Source organism: Anas platyrhynchos, chromosome 3 (assembly GCF_047663525.1).
Source record: "Anas platyrhynchos isolate ZD024472 breed Pekin duck chromosome 3, IASCAAS_PekinDuck_T2T, whole genome shotgun sequence".
NCBI classification, from domain to species: domain Eukaryota; kingdom Metazoa; phylum Chordata; class Aves; order Anseriformes; family Anatidae; genus Anas; species Anas platyrhynchos.
Genome location: NC_092589.1, coordinates 30,365,579 through 30,385,566, shown reverse-complemented (window position 1 = coordinate 30,385,566; position 19,988 = coordinate 30,365,579). Strand labels below are relative to the sequence as shown.

The window sequence follows — 19,988 nt, the reverse complement described above, 5'->3', positions numbered from 1 at the left end:
GCCAAAGGTGCACTACAGTGAGTAGTGCTCAGGTGGATTGATTTCACATTCTCCACCTCACATTTAGGTAAGTGGTCACAAAGCAGCAGGAAAGAAAATAACATTTAAAAATAAGGGGAAAAAATCACAGTGGTAGGGGGACTTAAGCTGACAAACGTCAGCAAAATGCTCCAAGAAATTACAAGCATCAAGCTACTATTTAAATGTTAATGCTGTGGAAGAACAGATTTCCCTTTTCTCTGGAAAAGGAACACAAAATCTTGCAATAAGAAAGCTAGGAACTGTAACCAAGAATAACTACTGCTGTTCTATTGTCTCTTCATTTAGTTTAAGTGGGACTCTGATCCAGCAACCAGCCTATCTCCAGTTGAATGGATTTTTTTTTTTTTTAAAAGGCAATGCCTTACTTAGAACAACAACAATAAAACCCCAGAGCTGAAAAGAGACTGCTGGTGGATTTCTTCGCTAAAGCTGCAGAATATTCCCTTCAGACTTTCTTTTCTTTTGGCACAGTACCTGGATTCGCAGAAACTGCACCTCTTCTGTTAGCAGCTGCTTCTCTTTGAAGAGCTGATTCTGTTTGTTGAGTAGCTCCACTAACTGCTGGGCAGTGGCCTGGCAGTGCTTGTCAAGCTGGTGCAACCTGGAAAAAAATAGATAAAAAGAGTGCAGTGTGTCTGAAGTTGGAGTTCTCTGCAGAAGCTTTGATCTTTGCACTGGCAGGTGCAAGCTCCCAGATGACACAGCTCAGCCTGGTGTTGGGCTGAGACTGAAGTATTATTACTCCACAAAAGGGCACTCAGTACATTTGATCTTGACACTTTAAATGAGCACTTTTAAATGTCTGCACTTCTAACTTAGAAGCCCTGTCGTGACGTGACAACAAGTCAGTTTTGCTGTTCAATAACATCAGTAAAGACCACAGGACTCCATCCTGACATCTGCAGCTGAGCAAGCCATGCCTTTCTCTTCTTTCCTACAGAAAGGGTGCTGTGAGTTCAGGGCTGTTCTTGGGATATGGCAATAAACCTGTCGGCAGACGTACACACCCTACAGCTCCTTCAGAAACCAGTTTCCTGATTTTAGGCAGTTATTTCAATGACATTAGCCCAGATTATAAATCCAAGTATCCCAATCCCCTGACAAACTGGACCTGAAGTGACGGAAAGTTTAGTTTTCATTCCACTGCTCTTTACACCCCGGTCAATGCCCAAAACTTATTACAGAGCACAACATCATTTAAAGTGAGCTTAGTGGTAATTAAGCATGTCGGCGTTAATCTCTAACAGAGATTCCTCTGGAAGGATTTAAGAACCCACCACTCCAAAGACTTCTCATCACGGGCTGCAAAACAGGGAGAACAAGCCAGTGGGTGTCAGCAGGGGTACACAAAGGCTTTGCTTACACTTGAGAAACAAGTGTAACAACATCCTTGTAGAAAGGGCAACTGCACCTTTACTTTAATCACAAAACCTGGAATGTCCCCAGTGACTGGTTAGCCCTCTGAATCCTGCCATGAAAAAAATCTTAAAAGTTTGCTTGGATCTGTAACAAGGAAAGTGAACAGAAATAAGCTGAAAATTGTGTTTTTGCATTAAGCGCATTTCATTCATTCTTTAAGTGGAAACATCTTTAACTACAAGTCCCTGCAGATATCTTAGAAGCTTGTGTTCTTTAAATATTGGTGCTCTAGAGAAAAGTCTGTATGTCTAAACACTATATATTTAGGGAGCATGAACCAACCTGGGTTTTGCTATGGTTAGTTCTGGATCTAAATTCTGCACTTGTTTTGTAAACTATTTCTTGCTCACCATTTTGAAAAACAGCTTCAACTGAACAAGGTGCTTAGGCTTGTGTCTCTCATACAGTCTGTGTTTTTAATAGAATTAGTTATATGCTCACAATAAGGCATGTGATTTTCTGAATCCTTCTACTTTCAACTCCATGTGGTAGTTTTGAGTTGTACAGCTGTCATAACTCAGCTAAGCTAATCACTCTGAATATTCACATTCTTAATCAGGATTGTTCAAATAACTGCATTAGTAAACACCCCTGAAATTCTTGATAAAAATCTAGTAAAACTTAGCTGAAACAAATTTGCCAAAATTTATGTGAAAAACGGTATTTAGTGGTCTATCTCTATCAGACACCTCCTTTGAAGTTGAACTGCAACAATAATGCAGCAAACACTGTGAATGGATATATTTCATCCTGTCCTGTTACTCTGCTAATGGATAGCTGCAAAAAGGGATTTGAGGAGCTGCAGGACCATCTCCTGGGGATCAGAACAAAAGTAACTGCAGCTAGCTGCAAACAGTGACAGCTGGTTGTAAACATCCAATGAAGTAAACAAAAAGATCACTTTGATAGCATAGAATATTCTACTAAATACACACTTACATGCTGTGTGTCTAATTTCACAGTCCCTGTATGTTCTAAACTATAACATGTTGATACATGAGCTGTTTATGCTTGATTTCTTTACAAAGGGTGACTTCACAGGTGTGGAACTCAACAAAACAAACAAAAACCACCACCACCACCAACAAAAAAAGAGAAACAAAATTCCTTCACAAACCAAAAAAATGCACGTGTACTTTTTGTGTTCTGTTTTTAAGGACACTAGCTCCTCCAAGAGCATCAGATTGCTCCCACTGAGTGCACAGACAGTGGTACTGTTTGCTGGAGGCAATGTAGCCTGGAGGCAATGTAGCGGAGTTTCAGACTGGAGAGCTGAGTTCTGCTTACTATTTTGCCATTGATTTCCTTTAGTTTGAGGATTTGTGAGCTTACTGGACTCCTTTATTTGTAATAAAGTCATCTTCCAGTCTTTTATTTATACCATACTCACTACATTATAACAGTACTGGTAGGGAGATGTAACTGGAACGCGCTGTCTTCAGACAGACAAGGAAAAAACTCCAGTGCCTCCCTCCATAGGTGAAGCCTTGAGACTACGAAAACCTCTTCACACAAGGTCATCTCAGACAGCATGAAAGCCCCACTCAACAACCACCAACTGTTGTCTGGATTCAAGCCTTTAAATTTCTGCTGACTTCTATATTTAATTAGTAATCTTTCCATTATACCAGTGCTTCAGTTTGTTTTAAGGGTCTTTGAGACACCATCTTACACAAAATTGTCACTCCTAGCAGCTAAAGACATGGTTAAGTGTGTAAGCCCCTCAAGTAGCAACACGGTTGTGCTGCCCATTGCTTAGAGGGCCTATTCTGGATGCAAGAGCAACCACCAATGAAGAAGCCCATGAGGAAGGGCCCTACCAGGCATCTCCTCCTGCAAGAAGAAGGCTCCAGCTGAAGAACCACCACTTCAGTGCAAGGAACTTCCTCCAGTTCTGGCATGCAAACTGAAGTAAGTTCCAGCTCATGTAAATTCTACATCAAAACAACACTTTCTACTAGATACTCACAGGCAGCACATGCAAATTTCAAAACATCGCTGGATATGAGCCTTACTGCTTTCTATTGTAAGACTATCTACAGGATCCTATCAGATCCTGTTAAAGTTTATTTACAATAGTTCATCCAAATTAAGAACTCTTTTAATTACGGCAATACTACTCAACTACACTTTTTCTGTTTTGTAACTTTATCACCCACCATGTTACATTAGACTGTGCCCTTGAACAAAGATGGAAAATGACACAGCCACCGAACTAGGCTTTACTAGTAGACCACAACTTGTATCATCTGTATCCAGCTCCAGTGCTCGAGTACAGGGTTAATAATGTTCCTTTCTACAGTTCTGGGTCACAACAGATAATGAGGGAGTACATCTAGTCAGCACACATCTCAGTCTATGAATTCCCAAATTCTGTCTACCAGTCTGCTCTCCCAAAACTGCTGCCAAGCTGGCCCTTGGTCTGCACGCTGGGACTACCAGCCTGCTCCGGTGCATTTAGCTCCCGAGGACAGGCTCTGGGCCCTCTCACAGTGTCTGCTATTACGTGTGACATGTGCAGCACAGCCACACATTCCCATATGCATTGTATCTGGCCTGCCTGCTGATCTCGTAAATGATTCAAGATGAGAAATGAACAGCTCCACCCACATTCACTGTACTTCCCATATGTTACAACTGCACATCGATGCCTGCCATCATTTTTACAACTGGGTGACAGAACCTTCTGCACATTTTGCTAATACGAGTGAGTGAGGTTGCACAGTCACCATGTTCACTTTGGCAACACCACCGACCAGGCAAACGTGCGCTGCGTCCTGAGCATCTGCGTGACCACCACATACTTCCCCTCCGTTCCAAATGAGTTCATTTTCCACCAAAGTGGCAAGTGCTCTCCAGTTGGGATGGCAGCGACTGCTGCTCCGTGGCCTAGGAGTGCTGAAGGGTAGGGCCTGACTCCACCCTCTGACATGTTACTTCAAAGCACAAGTTTCAGACATGTAACTCTAAGCGTTTTATATTTGTACTACTTGCAGGATAACCTTACACCAAGGGGTAGCTCATATTTAATAGTATTAGTACTGTTAAAATAATTTTCCATGCAAACTTATTCGGTCTAAACCAGAATTCCTGTTTCGATATGGCAGCAGGTAAGAGACAGCTTTGTGAGGCAAGTGCATCCATAGAAGAACAAAACTGAGGCATCGCAAGCTGCAACGAGCACTTCATGATGAGCATTTCATTCTGATTCTCAGTATTTGAATGCAGCTTTATATTATCAGGGCTCCAAGCTACCTTGTTCATTTTGTGCAGCTCATGCTAAAACCTGCAGTAGAGCACATCTCTCACTCAGCACAGAAATTAAATTTGGATCCGAGATTAGGCTAGTACCTAGTTGTTCTGAAACAAAATGGAAAGGGAGAGATATGTTTTGCTACATTTGGACAGGTAGGAGTAGACATCCCTTGCAAGATGCTACAGAATCTGTGTGAAACATGGAGCACAGAGCAGACCTTTGGTACCAAGGTGAATTATACCCAGCAGAATTAACTTCCACAGCGGTCAACTCCACAAAGCTGAACTAGCGCTTTGTGTCCTACAGACAAAAATAAAAGCTTCTTTCTTTTCTATAAAGACCCATCGCTGAAGCAGGGGCACCCGGCAGGCTCCAGCAGTGAGTGCGCAGCAAGCCCCTGCCCTGGGGAAGTCACATTAATCCGCAGGCAGCCGCGAGCGCTGAAGGGAAAAGCTGGTACAACAAAAGCCAATACAACCTGTCGGCCCTCCTCGGGCTTTTAAAGTTGATTTGAAATAAATTAATATGCAAGGATCTGTGGGTAGCGTCCATCCATCCAGCAGCGGGGATCAGTCCTTGACAAAGCAGAGGCATTAAAAGGTTATTTACTCTTTCAGAACAGTCAGGGTACTAACGTAAAACGCTTTCCCTCTACTCTGCAGAGCTGAATTTGCTGAAACGGCGTGATTGGATTGCAGCAACCTACAGCCGCTAAATCACCAAATCCAATAACCACGCTGCATTTACTGGCACACATCTTAATTAGGTTTTAATACAAGTAATCTGATAACTACCGCTGGCCAGCCCGCGCAGAGCTGTCAGAGCTGAAAGGGCTGTTATTGAGCGGTGCAGCCGCCCCCCGCTGACCCCCGCCGAAGCCCCCCATCTGCCGGTTGCCAAGGAAATGGAGGGCGGCCCACCGGGCCCAGGCCCAGGGCCTCCCCACCCAGGCGGCCACAGCAACACTGGGCATGGCCCCTGCTGCTCGCCCGCTGGTGAGAAGGGTCCTGAGGCTGCAGAAGGCCCAAGTCATGAAAAAGTGGCATGGCGCAGCCGAGAGGCTTGAAACAACACGTCCCTTTGCAGGAGAAGGGCAGAGCAACAGGCTACATTCCTCATGGCGCTCTCCCAGCACCTGCGGGCCTGGAGGTGGATGCAGCGATCAGACACTGCTTCTGGTGGCAAGGCCATGGACCTGCGAGGCTGCAGAGACTACTGAAGGAGGATCTGCCCCAAAATGATCAACATCAGATTGGTGGCTGGCCATTTGTGTACCTCAGGTGTTTCTAGTGCACTGTGAACTTTGAAACCACATGCAGGATTAAAAAAAAGGTGGTTATAATAAGAGGGAACAAGGCAGTCAGAAAAGACAACAAAATCCAGTAGACTTTCCTTCAGCTAACTTCTACCCACTATTAGGGTTTTTTTTAGGTCATCCTGCAGATCAGCTATCATACTAAAATGGTAGTGAAGTGTTTAAGTTGCGATACTTCACAGATAGTTGTACTACAACACGTTAAAGGATGTTGAATGTGTATATTCAGATACTCAGTGTTAGGAAATGCCAGAGCAAAGGCTCTCTGTGCAGCTTCTTCCCACCCTAGCTTCCACCTCCGCTGCAGCTCCCCTGCTTGGCCTCTCACCTCTTCCCAAGGCCCACCATGAACTTGCTGAACAGTTTCAGTCTAAAGCACAAGTTTTGGCAAGCCCAATGAAATCACAAAGAACTTAACAGTGTCTTAAAACAAGAAGCACCACACAACCTTAAATACAAACTGGTGATCACAGCTTGCTCTTGACACAGATAAAGCAGGCACTGCCTACAGTAAAAAACTGCTACACATAAATCAAAGATCAGGCATGCTCTGCCTACATGAGAGTTTTGGAAAGCCAGACTTACTGCCACGTGAAGAGTTCGGGTGTACGGCTGGTGCTCACAGTGAGAGAGGAACGGCTTGTTTCAGCAGCCCCAGCTGCTCTCACTCCCCATTCCCTCTTGCAGGGACAGCAGCACACTTCCCCTCTGCTTCCCAGCTCAGCTCTGCTATGTTTCTTTTTTTTTTCCTTTTTTTTTTTTTTTTTCTTTTTTTTTAAGCAGAAATGATGTTGTGCCCCTCTTGTAAAGACAGTAAAATTTACATCCACCATCTCTTCATGTCTTCAACCAGCTCCATGGAGAGCTAAGGCACTTAAATCAGTAGTAAAAGTTAGTTCTTGCATAAGCAGCTTCATCTTTATTGTGGATTGCAACATTCACAAATTTATGCACTACATTTTGAGGTAACTAAATAGGATTCTATACATTTTGAAATGCAGATAAATAGAGGATTATAAGCCAAGGTTTAGATGTTTTCCTAAATTGGTATTTACTTAAGATGTTGAGGCACAGATCAGGACCTGATGAGATCAGCATCTCTGAGAATTCCCCGTATGCTCCCTAAAGTTAAAAAGAAACATCTGTACTATCTATCCTTTAACTGAATTCCATACTCCCTTCTAGCTTCAAAAGCAGAACGCTATGATGCAGCTTTCTCAAGTTAATGAAATAAATCTAAAGAGAAGAACAAAACAAAACAAATACCTTGATTAACACTGTTTTAGTTCTGTCTCACTGGAATTCCTGACTTCTAACATGGAAAGATGGTTTAGGGCACATTAAAGGATGTTTCTGTGGCATTTCCCACCTCTCTGAAACATGAAATGACTGTCATTTGTTTAGCCAGATAGGGAATACAATCAATACCACTTCTATTTTAGCAAGGTAAGCACTTCCCTACACTAGAGACAACTAGCTCACATTAACAGATGGTAACTAGAGGTTAATATTTCTTGGAATTAGACACTTAAAAAGAAAATGTCCACATTTCACGATGGAACCTGTGACCCAAGTGGTTATTAATTAAGCTTTTTTTTCTTCTTCTTCCCCGCTTACATGTGTTTTGGGTAACCTCTGAATTTCCTTTTACTAAAGACACTCTTAATTTTTCCACACACTTTTCAAGAAATGTCTACACTACATCTTCTCCAAGAAGATAACAAGCCATAGTAACAATTGCAAATAGAGTTTAATTAAAAGTTTACATAGGAACAGTAGCTTCTGCTTTGTTTGTGATTTCATCACTGACTATGAGAATACATCTTCACTTCCACAGCTGGCCCATCAGGTTAAACAATCATGTAGGAAACCTGAGTCTGGATCTATTCTTGGGCTCATGTCTGAAGTGCTGAAGCAAGAACATTATCAGCCTGCTCTTTAGTAGGGGGTGTAGCAGCTGGGCTTAGCTGATACGATGGTCACTTTTAGCCCTCCTGGGTTTTGACAGGAAGGAAACACTTCGAGAGAATGGACAGGAAGCCGTAAAAGATACGGGTGAAACCTTCAATAACATCTATTTCTGTTCGAGTCTCTCAGCTAAAGAAGTTTTTTCCTCCTTCAGAATAATACAAAATAATATAGTCTACATTATAGTCAATATTATAGTAATATTATAATATTATACTCTATATTACAGTCAATAATATAGTCAATATGAACTCTGGATCAACTTTACTCTAGAGAAGAACAGTTCTTGTTAATATTTTTTGCTTATTGCTGAAAAATGCTTAATAAAATTTTTTCAAACTCTTCAAACTGCCTGTTAGTTTAGAATACTTTAGGAGAAAAGGGAGGAAGTGCTTGCTGATCAGATCTTACACAAGTTCCCAGTGAAGAAACTGTCTTGATATGTTAAGAGATGCCTATTTTACCAAGGTTTCAAATGTGACCCCCTAAAATGTTTACAAGGATCATTCTACAAGGTACATGTCTACATTACTAAAGTATTTTTTTATGTACTTGTCTTACTAGTCCCAACTCCTTCTGTGGTTATTTCACTTTTTATAAATGTGTGCTCCATTTTCCCCACAGCTTACCGATTTCTCTTATTTCTTTTATAACCAGACAAACTTGACCCTTTACAGATTGCTAGTTAGTGTCCAGGTGTCCACACAAAACAAACACTATATCTGAGTCAGAGATTGATAATTTTTTTAATGCAATCTGCCCAATCTGAACTCCTTCCTTCAGAAACACTTTGCCTTTAAAAGGAAATTCCCAGCATGAACCTCATCAGAAGCGACATGTAACAGACAGTACATGTGGTGTTTGGGCAGGCAACAGAGAACTGAAAAAAGTCTTTACTTTTTCTATCCGATGGCATGTGCAGAATGTACATGTGGCCCAAGCTGACATCAGGCATTTGAAGCAAAAAAGCTGATAAAAGCATCAGCTTCTGTTAATTTACTTTTTCAAACATTGTCTTAATTAAAAAAATACTACTGCTAGAAAGGATAGCGCAGCTGAGCTACAACTGCTTCAGTTGTTTCTGACAGTTGCAATTATAGGCTAGCAGAACAGCTTTGGGTTCAGTCCTGCTGTCCTTGCTGAGCCCAAACTCTAGCTGCTATCAGCATGGACTGCAGGCACCGTATTACAGCGAGCATAAAGCTTCTGTGCTCATACCTATTAGTACCTGTGTTTGAAAGGTAAAATGTCTCTCAGTAATGACCTTGCAAATGGGAGCTCAGTGGTGCCAGGTATGGTCCTTCTGATCCAGTTATCTGCAGGGGAGTCTGCTCAATTTAATACTTATATATCATAGCACTTCAAAAATACCTCCACTATAAAAAAAAAAACAACAATACTGCTATACTGTACAGTTTGATTGTTATAAAAAAAATCAAACACTGTTAAATATTTGTGCAGGCATCATTCATTAGTTCCTTTGCTTGAACACCATCACCCTTATTTTCCACTCCAGGGGTGCCAATACAACCCTCTTTCCAGCATCACTTCAAATGCAAGATATTGCCCACAAGCTCTGGCGGACTATACACATTTGCTTACTTCCAGGGTTCACACAGGGTTATTGTGGTTTTCAAAAATTACTTTCACTGTAATGATAGATGTAGATTTGTAGAGAAGAAAGTTTTATGCTTGTGACATACAAGAGGATGAATATGACTTTAATGTGACAGAGATAATTTCTCTGTGCAGCATATTCAGATGCATGTTTCCCATACAAGGCCCTTGCTCTCTCCACACAGACCAGATTGCTTCCATTTGTGAACTTGTCCCTTGCCTGGCTTATTTCCTCCCCTCATATATAGCTCTATCACATGTCTATTTTCCAAACCTATTCCACCTAAGAAACAAAACTTAGTGTAGAGGGGAACATACTGAGTGAAGATATGGAGAAGATACTGGGAAACAGGTCACACCAAGAGATCAGGTGAGCAGAAGAGCCTAGGGTGTGCATGAGATGCAGAGAAGAGCTGTGCTCAGGCACACATGAATTTATCCAAGGGACCTGAGGAGGTTTCAGCCTCTGTTTCTCCACACAGCACAGCACTCTGGATCAGCGCCGATCTCCCCGGCTCCCTTGGTGTACCATAAAGCTCTTCTGTAGAGAGTGAAGGGAGAGTCACAGTGTCAAGCAAACACCAAGTGAGGAAGATAACATGGAAGACCAAAGGTAGGGAAGACAGAGAGGGTTACAAACACAGCTTTTGTACTGGAAGCAGCTCAGAGGAACAGTTTCATCCTGAGAAAGCAGAGATCAGAAAACAACAACAAAAAAAAGCTGGAGGATCTGAGCAGTACTGTCAGCTGACCTTCATGGGGCTCAGCTCTCATGAATACAGAGTCCACTTGATGTTTGTTTTAAACTATATTAAAAGCACAATGAATTTGCATGTGAAGTATGTGAAAACAGCAGTTGCTTAGAAGCACTGAAGGAAAACAGGGAAGCATTTCAGAGAAAATACATCTTAAAAGTGACTCTCTGTAAGAGAATCTCTGTAAGAGTGGCTATTTCATGATGTATATATATTAGTCCATTTGTGCTCTGAATGGCGCACCAAGTCTAAAGGCTGAACTCTATCATTGCTACAAAAAAAAAAAAAAGAGTTTTGTTCCTTCTTTAGAGGCAAATATCATTACAGTTATCTTCAGAAAGCCATTAACCCTTCCACAATAAGGAATATGACTGCAACCAAGCAGTCTGGAGACGAGTATCAACACACCCAGATCACAGCCAGAGGGAAGGGTCAATTTTGCCTTTCTGGTGACAGAAGCTTTGCTTGTGGATGAGAATAACCATTCTTGGGTCTCTGTGATAGCAGCACTGGGCTGTCAGGAGTACCATGCACAACGAGCACAAACGTGGCTCCAGCCTGGCTCTCCCATATCACTGCTTGGCCTATCAGTCATCTGTCATTGGACCCTGCACAGGCATCCCACCACGCTAAGGCTACTGGCATTTTCCTGCAGAAAAAATCATTCTGTCCAGGACTGCGCATACACATATTCTTCTGTTCGTCTCCACAATATTTTAATTATTGTCAAAAAGTCCAACAAAACTACTAGCCTTCTCTTCACTACAAGTTACAGTAAGCATTACTAATTTTCTTGACACATCTTCAATGTGACTGCAGGTAGACTATTTTCCCCTTTAGACTATATCAGAAGACCTTAGTTTTGCTGGATGAGTTTACTTTTCTCACATTATTTCTTTATATCCTATTCTTCCAATGGTAAGTAACAGGAAAAGCTTCATTAAACAAATTTTTAAACAAAAAGCTCAGAAATCTTGTTATTCTTTTGGGAAATGATCATTCTCACTTACATAAGTGGTTGGACGATTAAAATTAAGTGCCTGAAATCACGAATAGTAAATTAAGAAAACAAAGCTGTGCCTGTATATTAAAAAAGACAACCATGGTTTTTGTTCTTCTAAGTTGGGATACAGAAGACAAATGCAAACTGAGAAGCCAGAGACTCCACCTACTGCTAATCAATAATGTGGCTTCTAGACTTGGTAACCTCTGATAGTATAGCTGCAGCATAAATATACTATTATTCATAATTCATAATTATTGGGCAACTTCCACAGAGAAATGAACATTTCAGGATGAAATGTATACTTCCAGTAATGTGTCCACCACTATGATGGTGACCTCACATGCTCACAGCACAAAAACCAGCCTGGATTTTGGAAAGATGGTGACAGTTCAGCAGAGGACCAGAGCACCAGAGGTCCCTGCGGGCTGTCACCAGCCCGGCCCCGCTCCTCCTAAGCAGCCACCGTGAAGGCTGCCCAGAGCCTTCCAGATAGATGCTGGTGGTCTTGGCACAGCTCCTGGCCAACAACTGTCCACCTCACACCTGGCTCAGCCGCGGCGAGGTAATGAGCAGGCCGACAAAACGAACCCAAGCCTCCCTCCCCAGGGAGGCCACTTTTGATCAACGTTGAGCAACATATGCGGGCTTGAGCAGGGGGGCACAAATGCAGCTCAGCAAAAAGCAGGCGCTGCTCTACTGTAACTAAACTGCAGATTAAGCTGAAGGCTGCTGTTTCCTAAGCTCCAGATAAGGACCCTTCTGGAGAGTAAGGAAAGAATTAAAGAGAAAAAAAGAGCAGTAATCATTGTTTTGTTTCTAAATGATTGTGAATTTAGGCTACATTAGAGTAGCATTTGTCTCAGTTTAAGATAATACATTTTTCAGCAAACATTCCCAGTAGGGAAGATGCTTCTGTAGTTAATGGTTTGTTTCTAATGTCTCTGAAGCCATAATGTTACCTGCTCAGCAGGTATTTACCTATGAGTGAATATTTAGGTGTCCCTCATGTTACCTTGTTACATAAAAATTGTGATATGGGATCATAATGCACTTAAAGTCTCTTCAAATAAAATAATCCTAATTTAATTGAACTCCTTTACTGCAACATCAGGTTTTAAAATTTCCTCTGAAACAAAGAGGATTGGGGAGATAAAACTGCACTTAACAGGTGTACTAAGAGGCAAGATTTCATTGACATACAGAGCAGCTTAGAATTCTATTTTGTGACAGCAGAGAAATGACTAAAACCTATTTCTGTTACAGATCTAGACACAAAAGCTTTCATCCTGATCCTGAATAACTCCCGTGAGCTGCAGCGTGAACTACAGAGACTCCCGTAAAGCACACAATGGCCCACCGAGAGCCCAATCCTGTGTTACAAAAACAAAAGGAATTTTGCCTTTAATAGGAGCAGGCCCCTTGTTTGCATAAAGAGCAACTTGTCGAACAGAATACCAATGCCAAGCTGGTACATTACAGCCACCAGCTCAATAGCCCCAATCTTGTTTTTAACTAAGTAAATCCCAGAGAGAGCAGTTTCCCCCAAAAATCTGGGCATCGGCTACAAATGCAATGAATCAGTGTCTCAAAGTGTTCACGAAGGATGCAGGAAATCTGCAGAAGGGCACGAGCCTCTCATTTCAAACAGAGGGAAGCTGTGTGTTTTCATTATAAAATACGCGGGTGTGAAAAAAACCTAAACACACAATAGTTCTCTTTCAAGGATAAAGTTCAGAATTAGATCTCCGAGTTTCCCGTGTGTTCAAAGAAGAGCAGAGAATAACGATACAAAAATCCTTCACGAAAAACCAACAAGCAAGGATGAAGCAGTACCCGCCTGGGGGCCAATTGCCTCTCCAGCAGCGGTAAGGCTGTTACTAGGCTTGCAGTACCATTTGTTCCATTACACAATCTCCTGAAGCCTTTTACAGAGAGCTAAAACAACTGCCTGTACCAACACGACACATGGCTTTCCATCCCGACTCTTTGCTAATCCAGACGCTCCAACCATCTTTCTTTAAGATGCCATATGGTTGGCAGAAGCCTGTAGATCTAGCAGCACATCTGCTTGTATGTTACTTCTCCCCTCCAACTCCCCCCTCCACACCACAAAAGAGAGAGCAAATAATTATTTAACATGTAACCAGTTAAACTGCATTTAAAGAGGACAGGAATTATTTAGCTCTAGATATTTAAAAATATAGATTGCTGCAGAAGAACATTTGTCTCTCCGTGATTTGAGGAATACAGAGAAAGAAAACAAAGAAATGAAAGGCACATGGGCAGGATGATTGCTACATTTGAATTATTTAAATGACTGCCATTTCAGACCTTATGCCCTAAGATTTATTTCCTGCATTACCGTGCCACTGAAGTAAGGGATTGAATTTTCTCTCTGCTTTTGTCAGAGGTGAATTAGACAAGCAGACTAGGAAACTATAATATACCGAACCATGCTTTGTTAAGCAAGCAGAGTGAGTCTGTATGCTAATGACTCTGCAGGAATACACTGACACACTGATTTTTTTGGTATGATGAGCAAAGATTATTGACACTGTTGAAATCCTGGTTGCACTGGCATGCAGGCATCCAGGTTGTCTCTCTAGAATCCAGACGCTAGGAAGACAGGCTGCAAAAATAATTTTGTTTGTGATGAGTTATCATTTGACCATTTATGACATAATTGACTATAACAGAAAAGAAAATATACACTTTGGAGCCTGAAATTAAAAAAATAAATACCTAGAACATAAAAATTATAAATAAATGCTCCTATAAAACTCTCATCAACCACTGTGATGAATAATGATCTCGGTTAATGAAGGACAGGCAGAGATGGAAATGTGTAAGGACAGACGGCACTTTGCAATTTTGTCTGCTGAGGATTTGCAGCACCTTTTGTTCAGAAACACTATTTCCTCATTCAACTTTTCATGCATCAGTAAAATAAGACATCAAAGAGATAAAAGATAACAGCTCTACCTCAAATGCTGCTCACATGCATTGTTCATATGACGATCTGCACAGAGAGCAGCAGTACATAGCATGAGGAACACGAAGCACATGTGTACGTTCCAGTGCTTTTCAAGGACAGAAACTCTGCATGCATTTGCTCCCAATAATCTCCCCACATCAACTCTCCATTTTAAGAAGCACAGAGCGTTTCACTGCCTTCACAAAGCCAGCTTTCCTTACAACATGGGAATGCTTGTGTTTGGCTATGGAGGGTACAAATTGTTTTTAACTTCAGCTATTTAGCAGTTGGAGTTCTTAAGAGGAAGACGGAGAGGCCAGGTCCTACCCTCACAGAAAGAGCAGACCAGTGCTGAGGCTTTGGTTCAGAACAGCATTTCTGAGGACACAATGCTCAATTTCTAAGCTGTTTATTTCATGTGTTTTCTTTTTTTCTTCTCTGTCTCAAGGCTAGTTTAAATTTAATCAAAATTGCCATGGACAGTTTTAACTAAAAACAAACAAAAGGGCCACTTTCTCCTCAAACAATTCATTTTTTCTCTCTTTCCCTTATGAAAAAGATGACAGAAGTTCAAAACACACTTGAATTTCAAAATGTAAAACGTGGCAATGTATTCAATGATGTAGCAATTTAGCTCAGTTTAAATTTGATAGGGCTTGATTTACCAGCTATAATAAATAAAGAACTGTAACAGGAGATGTTCATAAATAACTACTGAGTAAGATTTTAGTTACATGCATACTCATCAAAATTTATAAATTATGGAACTACTTAAATGTAAGAATACAGAACAAAAAACCCATACACACACACACGCACACCCCAAAAAACAACAAAAACTGAAACAAACAAAAAGTCCCTCAGGCCTCTTAGGTGGACGTCTTTCAAAGCTCGTTTGCTTTGCACACATTCCTAATCATTAATTGATTTTCATTTCAGGTGTTAACAGCCAGGCACAGCCGCCTGCCCCAGCCTGCTCAGAGGACTCTGGGAGATGCGAGAGAAAACTTTTTGCAACCATCTGACAGCACATAACTTCCTTTATTTTCATTGATGAAGGAGTGGAGATGGATTTTCCCCTGCATTTTCCTGAGAGATTCTCAATAATCTGAATAGTAAGAGGGCAAAAATGCCTATTTTACCTATTTGGTCGCTTTGGATATTACAGCAACAGCCTCTACCACCTCAGGATGTCTCCTGGACTGATCAGCCAGAAGCAGTCAACTATAACTACACAGGGCATGTCTCTGAACATCAGCTGCGACAGCAGCTCCAGCAGGCAGCGTGCTTCAAGTACTGTCACGCAGCCTCCCACGCCCCGCTCCAGGCCCTTGGCAGCAAGTTTCGGTACATCCTCCCTTCAGTGAAAGCCCATGCAGACAGCAGAAACAGAATTTCAGAAACGGGGGCTGGCCAACAGAGGTCCTTTGGATTATGTGAAACATGCATTGGATTAAGCGTTTCAGAATTGACACTTACTGTGAGCATTGCTCATTATCTTTGTGGTGAGAGGCAAAACATACGGGGCTTTTTTTAGGCATGAGAAGGAAAGTGAACCTTGTACACCTGCTGTATCTTCTTGTTTGGGAACAGGCTTCTCCCTTGACTGGAGAGGGCAATTACAGTGCCTCATAAAATGCTCACCTTGCATGATGTCAGGCCAAAAGTGCCCATGAGTTCACTGGATTGCAGTTTGGACCATTTAAGAAAAGGACTAGTTCTGATTAATTTACTGCCATATCTTGGGCATAGCTACAAATACAAAATGAGATATTATTTGCTTGTTTGTTTTTAAAAACAACAATGGAATAATCATCATTACAGATATTGTTGTAATGCTTGTGGTTTTCTTACTCTAGGTATACCTAAAATGCCTGATATCAACAACAAACAAACAAAAAGTAAATCATCTACCCAGTTTTATTGGGCACTGCAGCAATGTGTAGAAATAACTCCTTTCCCTCTTGAGACAAAGAGAAATGGGGAATGCAAAGCAAAGCCCTTTTAATTTGAAAAGGTTTTACAAGAGGAAGTGGGGATATTATGAAGGGAATTAACTTCTTCCCTCCTAACCACATGAATGTCCTTAACACGGTCATTAACAAAGCAGAAAAGCACAGAACCACATTACAAAATGGCAACACTTCAAACCAGCATTTTTTGTTTCACAGTTCCTATTTTAGTATCATTTCTAGTTTTGGATGGTGACTTCATGTATTTAATTTTAAAGATATAATACGAAAACATACCTCACAGAGAAATTAAGTATACAATATGGTACCTGAAAGATTTCAACTAACATTTCTGCAAGCTTCAGAGTAATCAGACTGTTCCAATGCAATTGGTTTTACTATTCTCTTTGGTATTACCAGCCTTATTTTAATAAAGAGGGTGACTCTTCAGCATTTTCTAGGTGCTTACTGAACAATCCAAATAATAAAGATTTTTCTTTTTCTTTATTTTTCTTCCGCCTTTTAATTTTTTTTTAAGAAGCCCAATGAGTTTGGGTTTTGCTTTTATGTTCAAAACCTTGTCATTAAATTGAGAAGAATGTATACAAAATTAAATAAGAGCAAATAAAGAAATTGCAAAAATACCTAAGAACATTTTTCGCTTTCAGTTCTATAGTACTGAAGTTCCAAATTTCTGCAAGTCTCAGTTCTGGAACCACACTTACATGGACTTGTAAACTTAACCTCCCTTCATCTTACACACATAGATCATGGAAATGTTCGTCCTTCACGTTGCAATTTGTGACATAAAAAGTACACATGAACAGTACCACCACAGTGAATGATTACTTATTCAATAATGACATACCTTATATATAGACGTATTTTACTATATTCATATATTACGACCTATTATTGCACATTCAGTTATTGCAGCATCTTTCTACAGCACTTTGAGTTCTGAAATTTTCCTTGTATTGTGGTGTCTCCTCCATCACAGCACTGTTATAAAAATTAATAAGCCAAGAAAGTCTTCTAAAATTAAACTCTGATCTGAAAGGTACATTTGAACATTTGGGGATCTCTCTTCAGATGCTGACAGGGAGACATGTGAGCGGATGTAGAGAGAATCTGGATATATGGTTCACATATGGGCCTAACAAGAGCAATCTCTTCGTATAAAGACACTATTTCTCATGCTAAGTCTACCTTGTTTTCTAATGTCATCTGAAAGGAATGTTGGAAACTGGGACAGTTTTCTGCATCTGAGTCTGTTACTTAGCTGCCTGATGTCAGAATTATTGCCTAATTTCACAGGACCTCTGTAGGTTGGTTGTTTAGCTGTTCTGTTCTTTTTTGTTTTATTTTGCTTTGCTGTAAGACAACCAATGCTACACCTTCTTAGGAAATCTTATTATCTTTCCTTATTTTTCTACCCAAAGCACTTGCAATTAATAAGCTACCCTTATTGATAGGGGCAACCTTCAAACTCCTTGCCTGAGTGTTCTCCTTAAATTAAGGTAAGCTTATTTGCATTTTTTTTTTTTTTTTTTTTTTTAAGTGAACTGCAGCTTTCTGAGCAAAATGACCCTTTGGGTCATATGGTATGTGGCTTCATATGAACCTCTGCCATGAGGGCTAACTTAGTAACAAAGATTTGTTTTATACTTCTTCCTCCTCGTTGCTTTTATCTTTCATGGACATACTGGATTTTGTAATGTACAAAAGGAGGCCCGAAACAACAGCTAGTGTAGCACTGTGCCAGGGACCTGTGTATTTGGATCTCAGATAATTAGTATTAGATTCATATAAAGGACTTGTGATTAAAAAAATTCAGTGCTCAGCAATCCCAAACACCAAATTTCTGTTCTAACATTGTAATCTCACAGTTCTAGTACATTATTGCAAACAAACAAAGAACAACAACAAGAACCACAAACCAAACAAAAAAACCTCCTTACCTTAACTTAAGGAAAATGCTCAGGCAAGAAGGTTGAAGCCAAAAATTGCTTCTTAGAGCTGTCCAATTATTTTACAGCTAAGTCATCCCAGAGACAAAGGAGTTTAATAGTTTACAGCCATGAGTCATGGGGTTCACCGACAGGTCTCCATTTAGCTCCCCACACCCAAAAGAAATTAAAAATTCTCTTTTTAATTCAGTGTTCTAATTAAGATGCTAACTGGAAGAAATCCAGAGCCACTGCACTTGACAACAACAACCTACGTGTTTACAACCATCTTTTGCAGCATAGAGTGAGGGGAAAAGGAAGACTTAAAGTACCCTAGACAAAGTACACTGCCATACCCAGTTGAGGGCTGAACTTTTCCAAGTTTTCATTTCAGGGAGTCCAGGACTTTGGAGGGAACTCAGCCAGCAATTCAGGCAAAAACTTCTACAAAGAATAAAAAAGTTTTTTTTTTTTTTTTTCTTCTCTTTCTAATAGAAGCAACATCTCTGAAACGAGGGCACAGAAATGAGGGAGGGAGAAAACATTACATATAGCAAGCAAAGCTTTTAGTTTATGATGCTACTGTTTCACCCATGAAATATCCCAGTTGTCTTCATCATCATTTCCAAACCACCACATTATATAAGACAACAACGGAGTACTAGGCTGGCCTGTTACCCATATTTTTAGTTGGCTCAGCTGGAAAGTGAATACAGACTATTGCCCCAGGATGAGTGAATAATTTAACTCAAATGCAGTTTTGCACAAAATCACTTTCTCAATTGGAAGGGGAAGAAAAAAAAATAGCATGGCTAGTCAGACTCCTTTTTCTTGGAGATAGAGCAGATGGAGATTTGAGGGTTTTTCCTAACTAAACCAATGTCATCCACAAAGTTTAACTCACAGCGTTACTGTTAAATAAGTGAGGTATAAATCTTGACATTAAGTTACCATGTTGTTTTTTTTTTTTTGTTCTAAGAGTTTACTGCTCGTGCACAAACAGCCAAGTATAGTACTTATGCATTACATCTCAAACTGTACAGCACTGGCCTGGGAAATCTCTGTACAGGAGTAAAATTTATGCTGAAATAGATGCAAGACAAAATCCCCAAATTGTACACCAATATTTAGGAGAGGTCTGTTGCATGTGGAACTGTTTTTGATCTTTAGATCATAAACTCCTGGAGGCACAGATCTTCTTTAATTACATGACTACAAAGCACCATGTGTTTCCATTATGCTATTTAAATAATAGATTTAATTTGAATTTACATTTGTTGATGTAAACATTACTGACTGTAACAGTACCCTCCAATCTGATGCAGAAAATCACTGAAGTATTACGAAAAAAATCTTTCCCATAAAGACTACAAAGGAAAGATTCCCCAAATGTACTATTTGACAATATGAATAGAAATTAACTTAATAGGAGAGAATAGATTTTAGTAGGATAGATTTTTTAAACATATTTTCACACAAATAACACTAACATCTCAGGTAACCCACATTTTCAATTCTGTTGTAACACTTTGTTGCATTTAAGGGACTGAACAAATTCACTTGTTTCCAGCAGCCCATGTTCGACTGGTTATTGAAAACAGCATGGGAAGGCTCATTCATTTATTTTATAATACTGCTTTATCTGAAGTGGAACTGGGAGCTCTGATAGTGAATTTAGCTGTCAGGACTCTAATCAGTTCTGCTTTTTACCAAAATTATTTTTTCCTCTGATTTT

At 40.4% G+C, this 19,988-nt stretch overlaps 1 protein-coding gene across 9 annotated transcripts in view; it reads right to left on the bottom strand.

Moving 5' to 3' along the window:
* Positions 1-19,988, bottom strand: part of SDCCAG8 (SHH signaling and ciliogenesis regulator SDCCAG8) — a 108,548-nt gene that overhangs the window by 6,363 nt on the left and 82,197 nt on the right. For 6 of the 9 annotated variants that reach the window (XM_072035634.1, XM_038177273.2, XM_072035633.1 and 3 more), the window contains one exon: positions 517-643. In XM_072035634.1, coding sequence (XP_071891735.1) covers positions 517-643 — 127 coding nt within the window. Of the gene's footprint in view, positions 1-508; positions 644-7,298; positions 7,406-19,988 lie in introns of those variants that run through there. The other 3 variants (XR_011808142.1, XR_011808141.1, XM_027453843.3) reach the window with 2 other exon arrangements.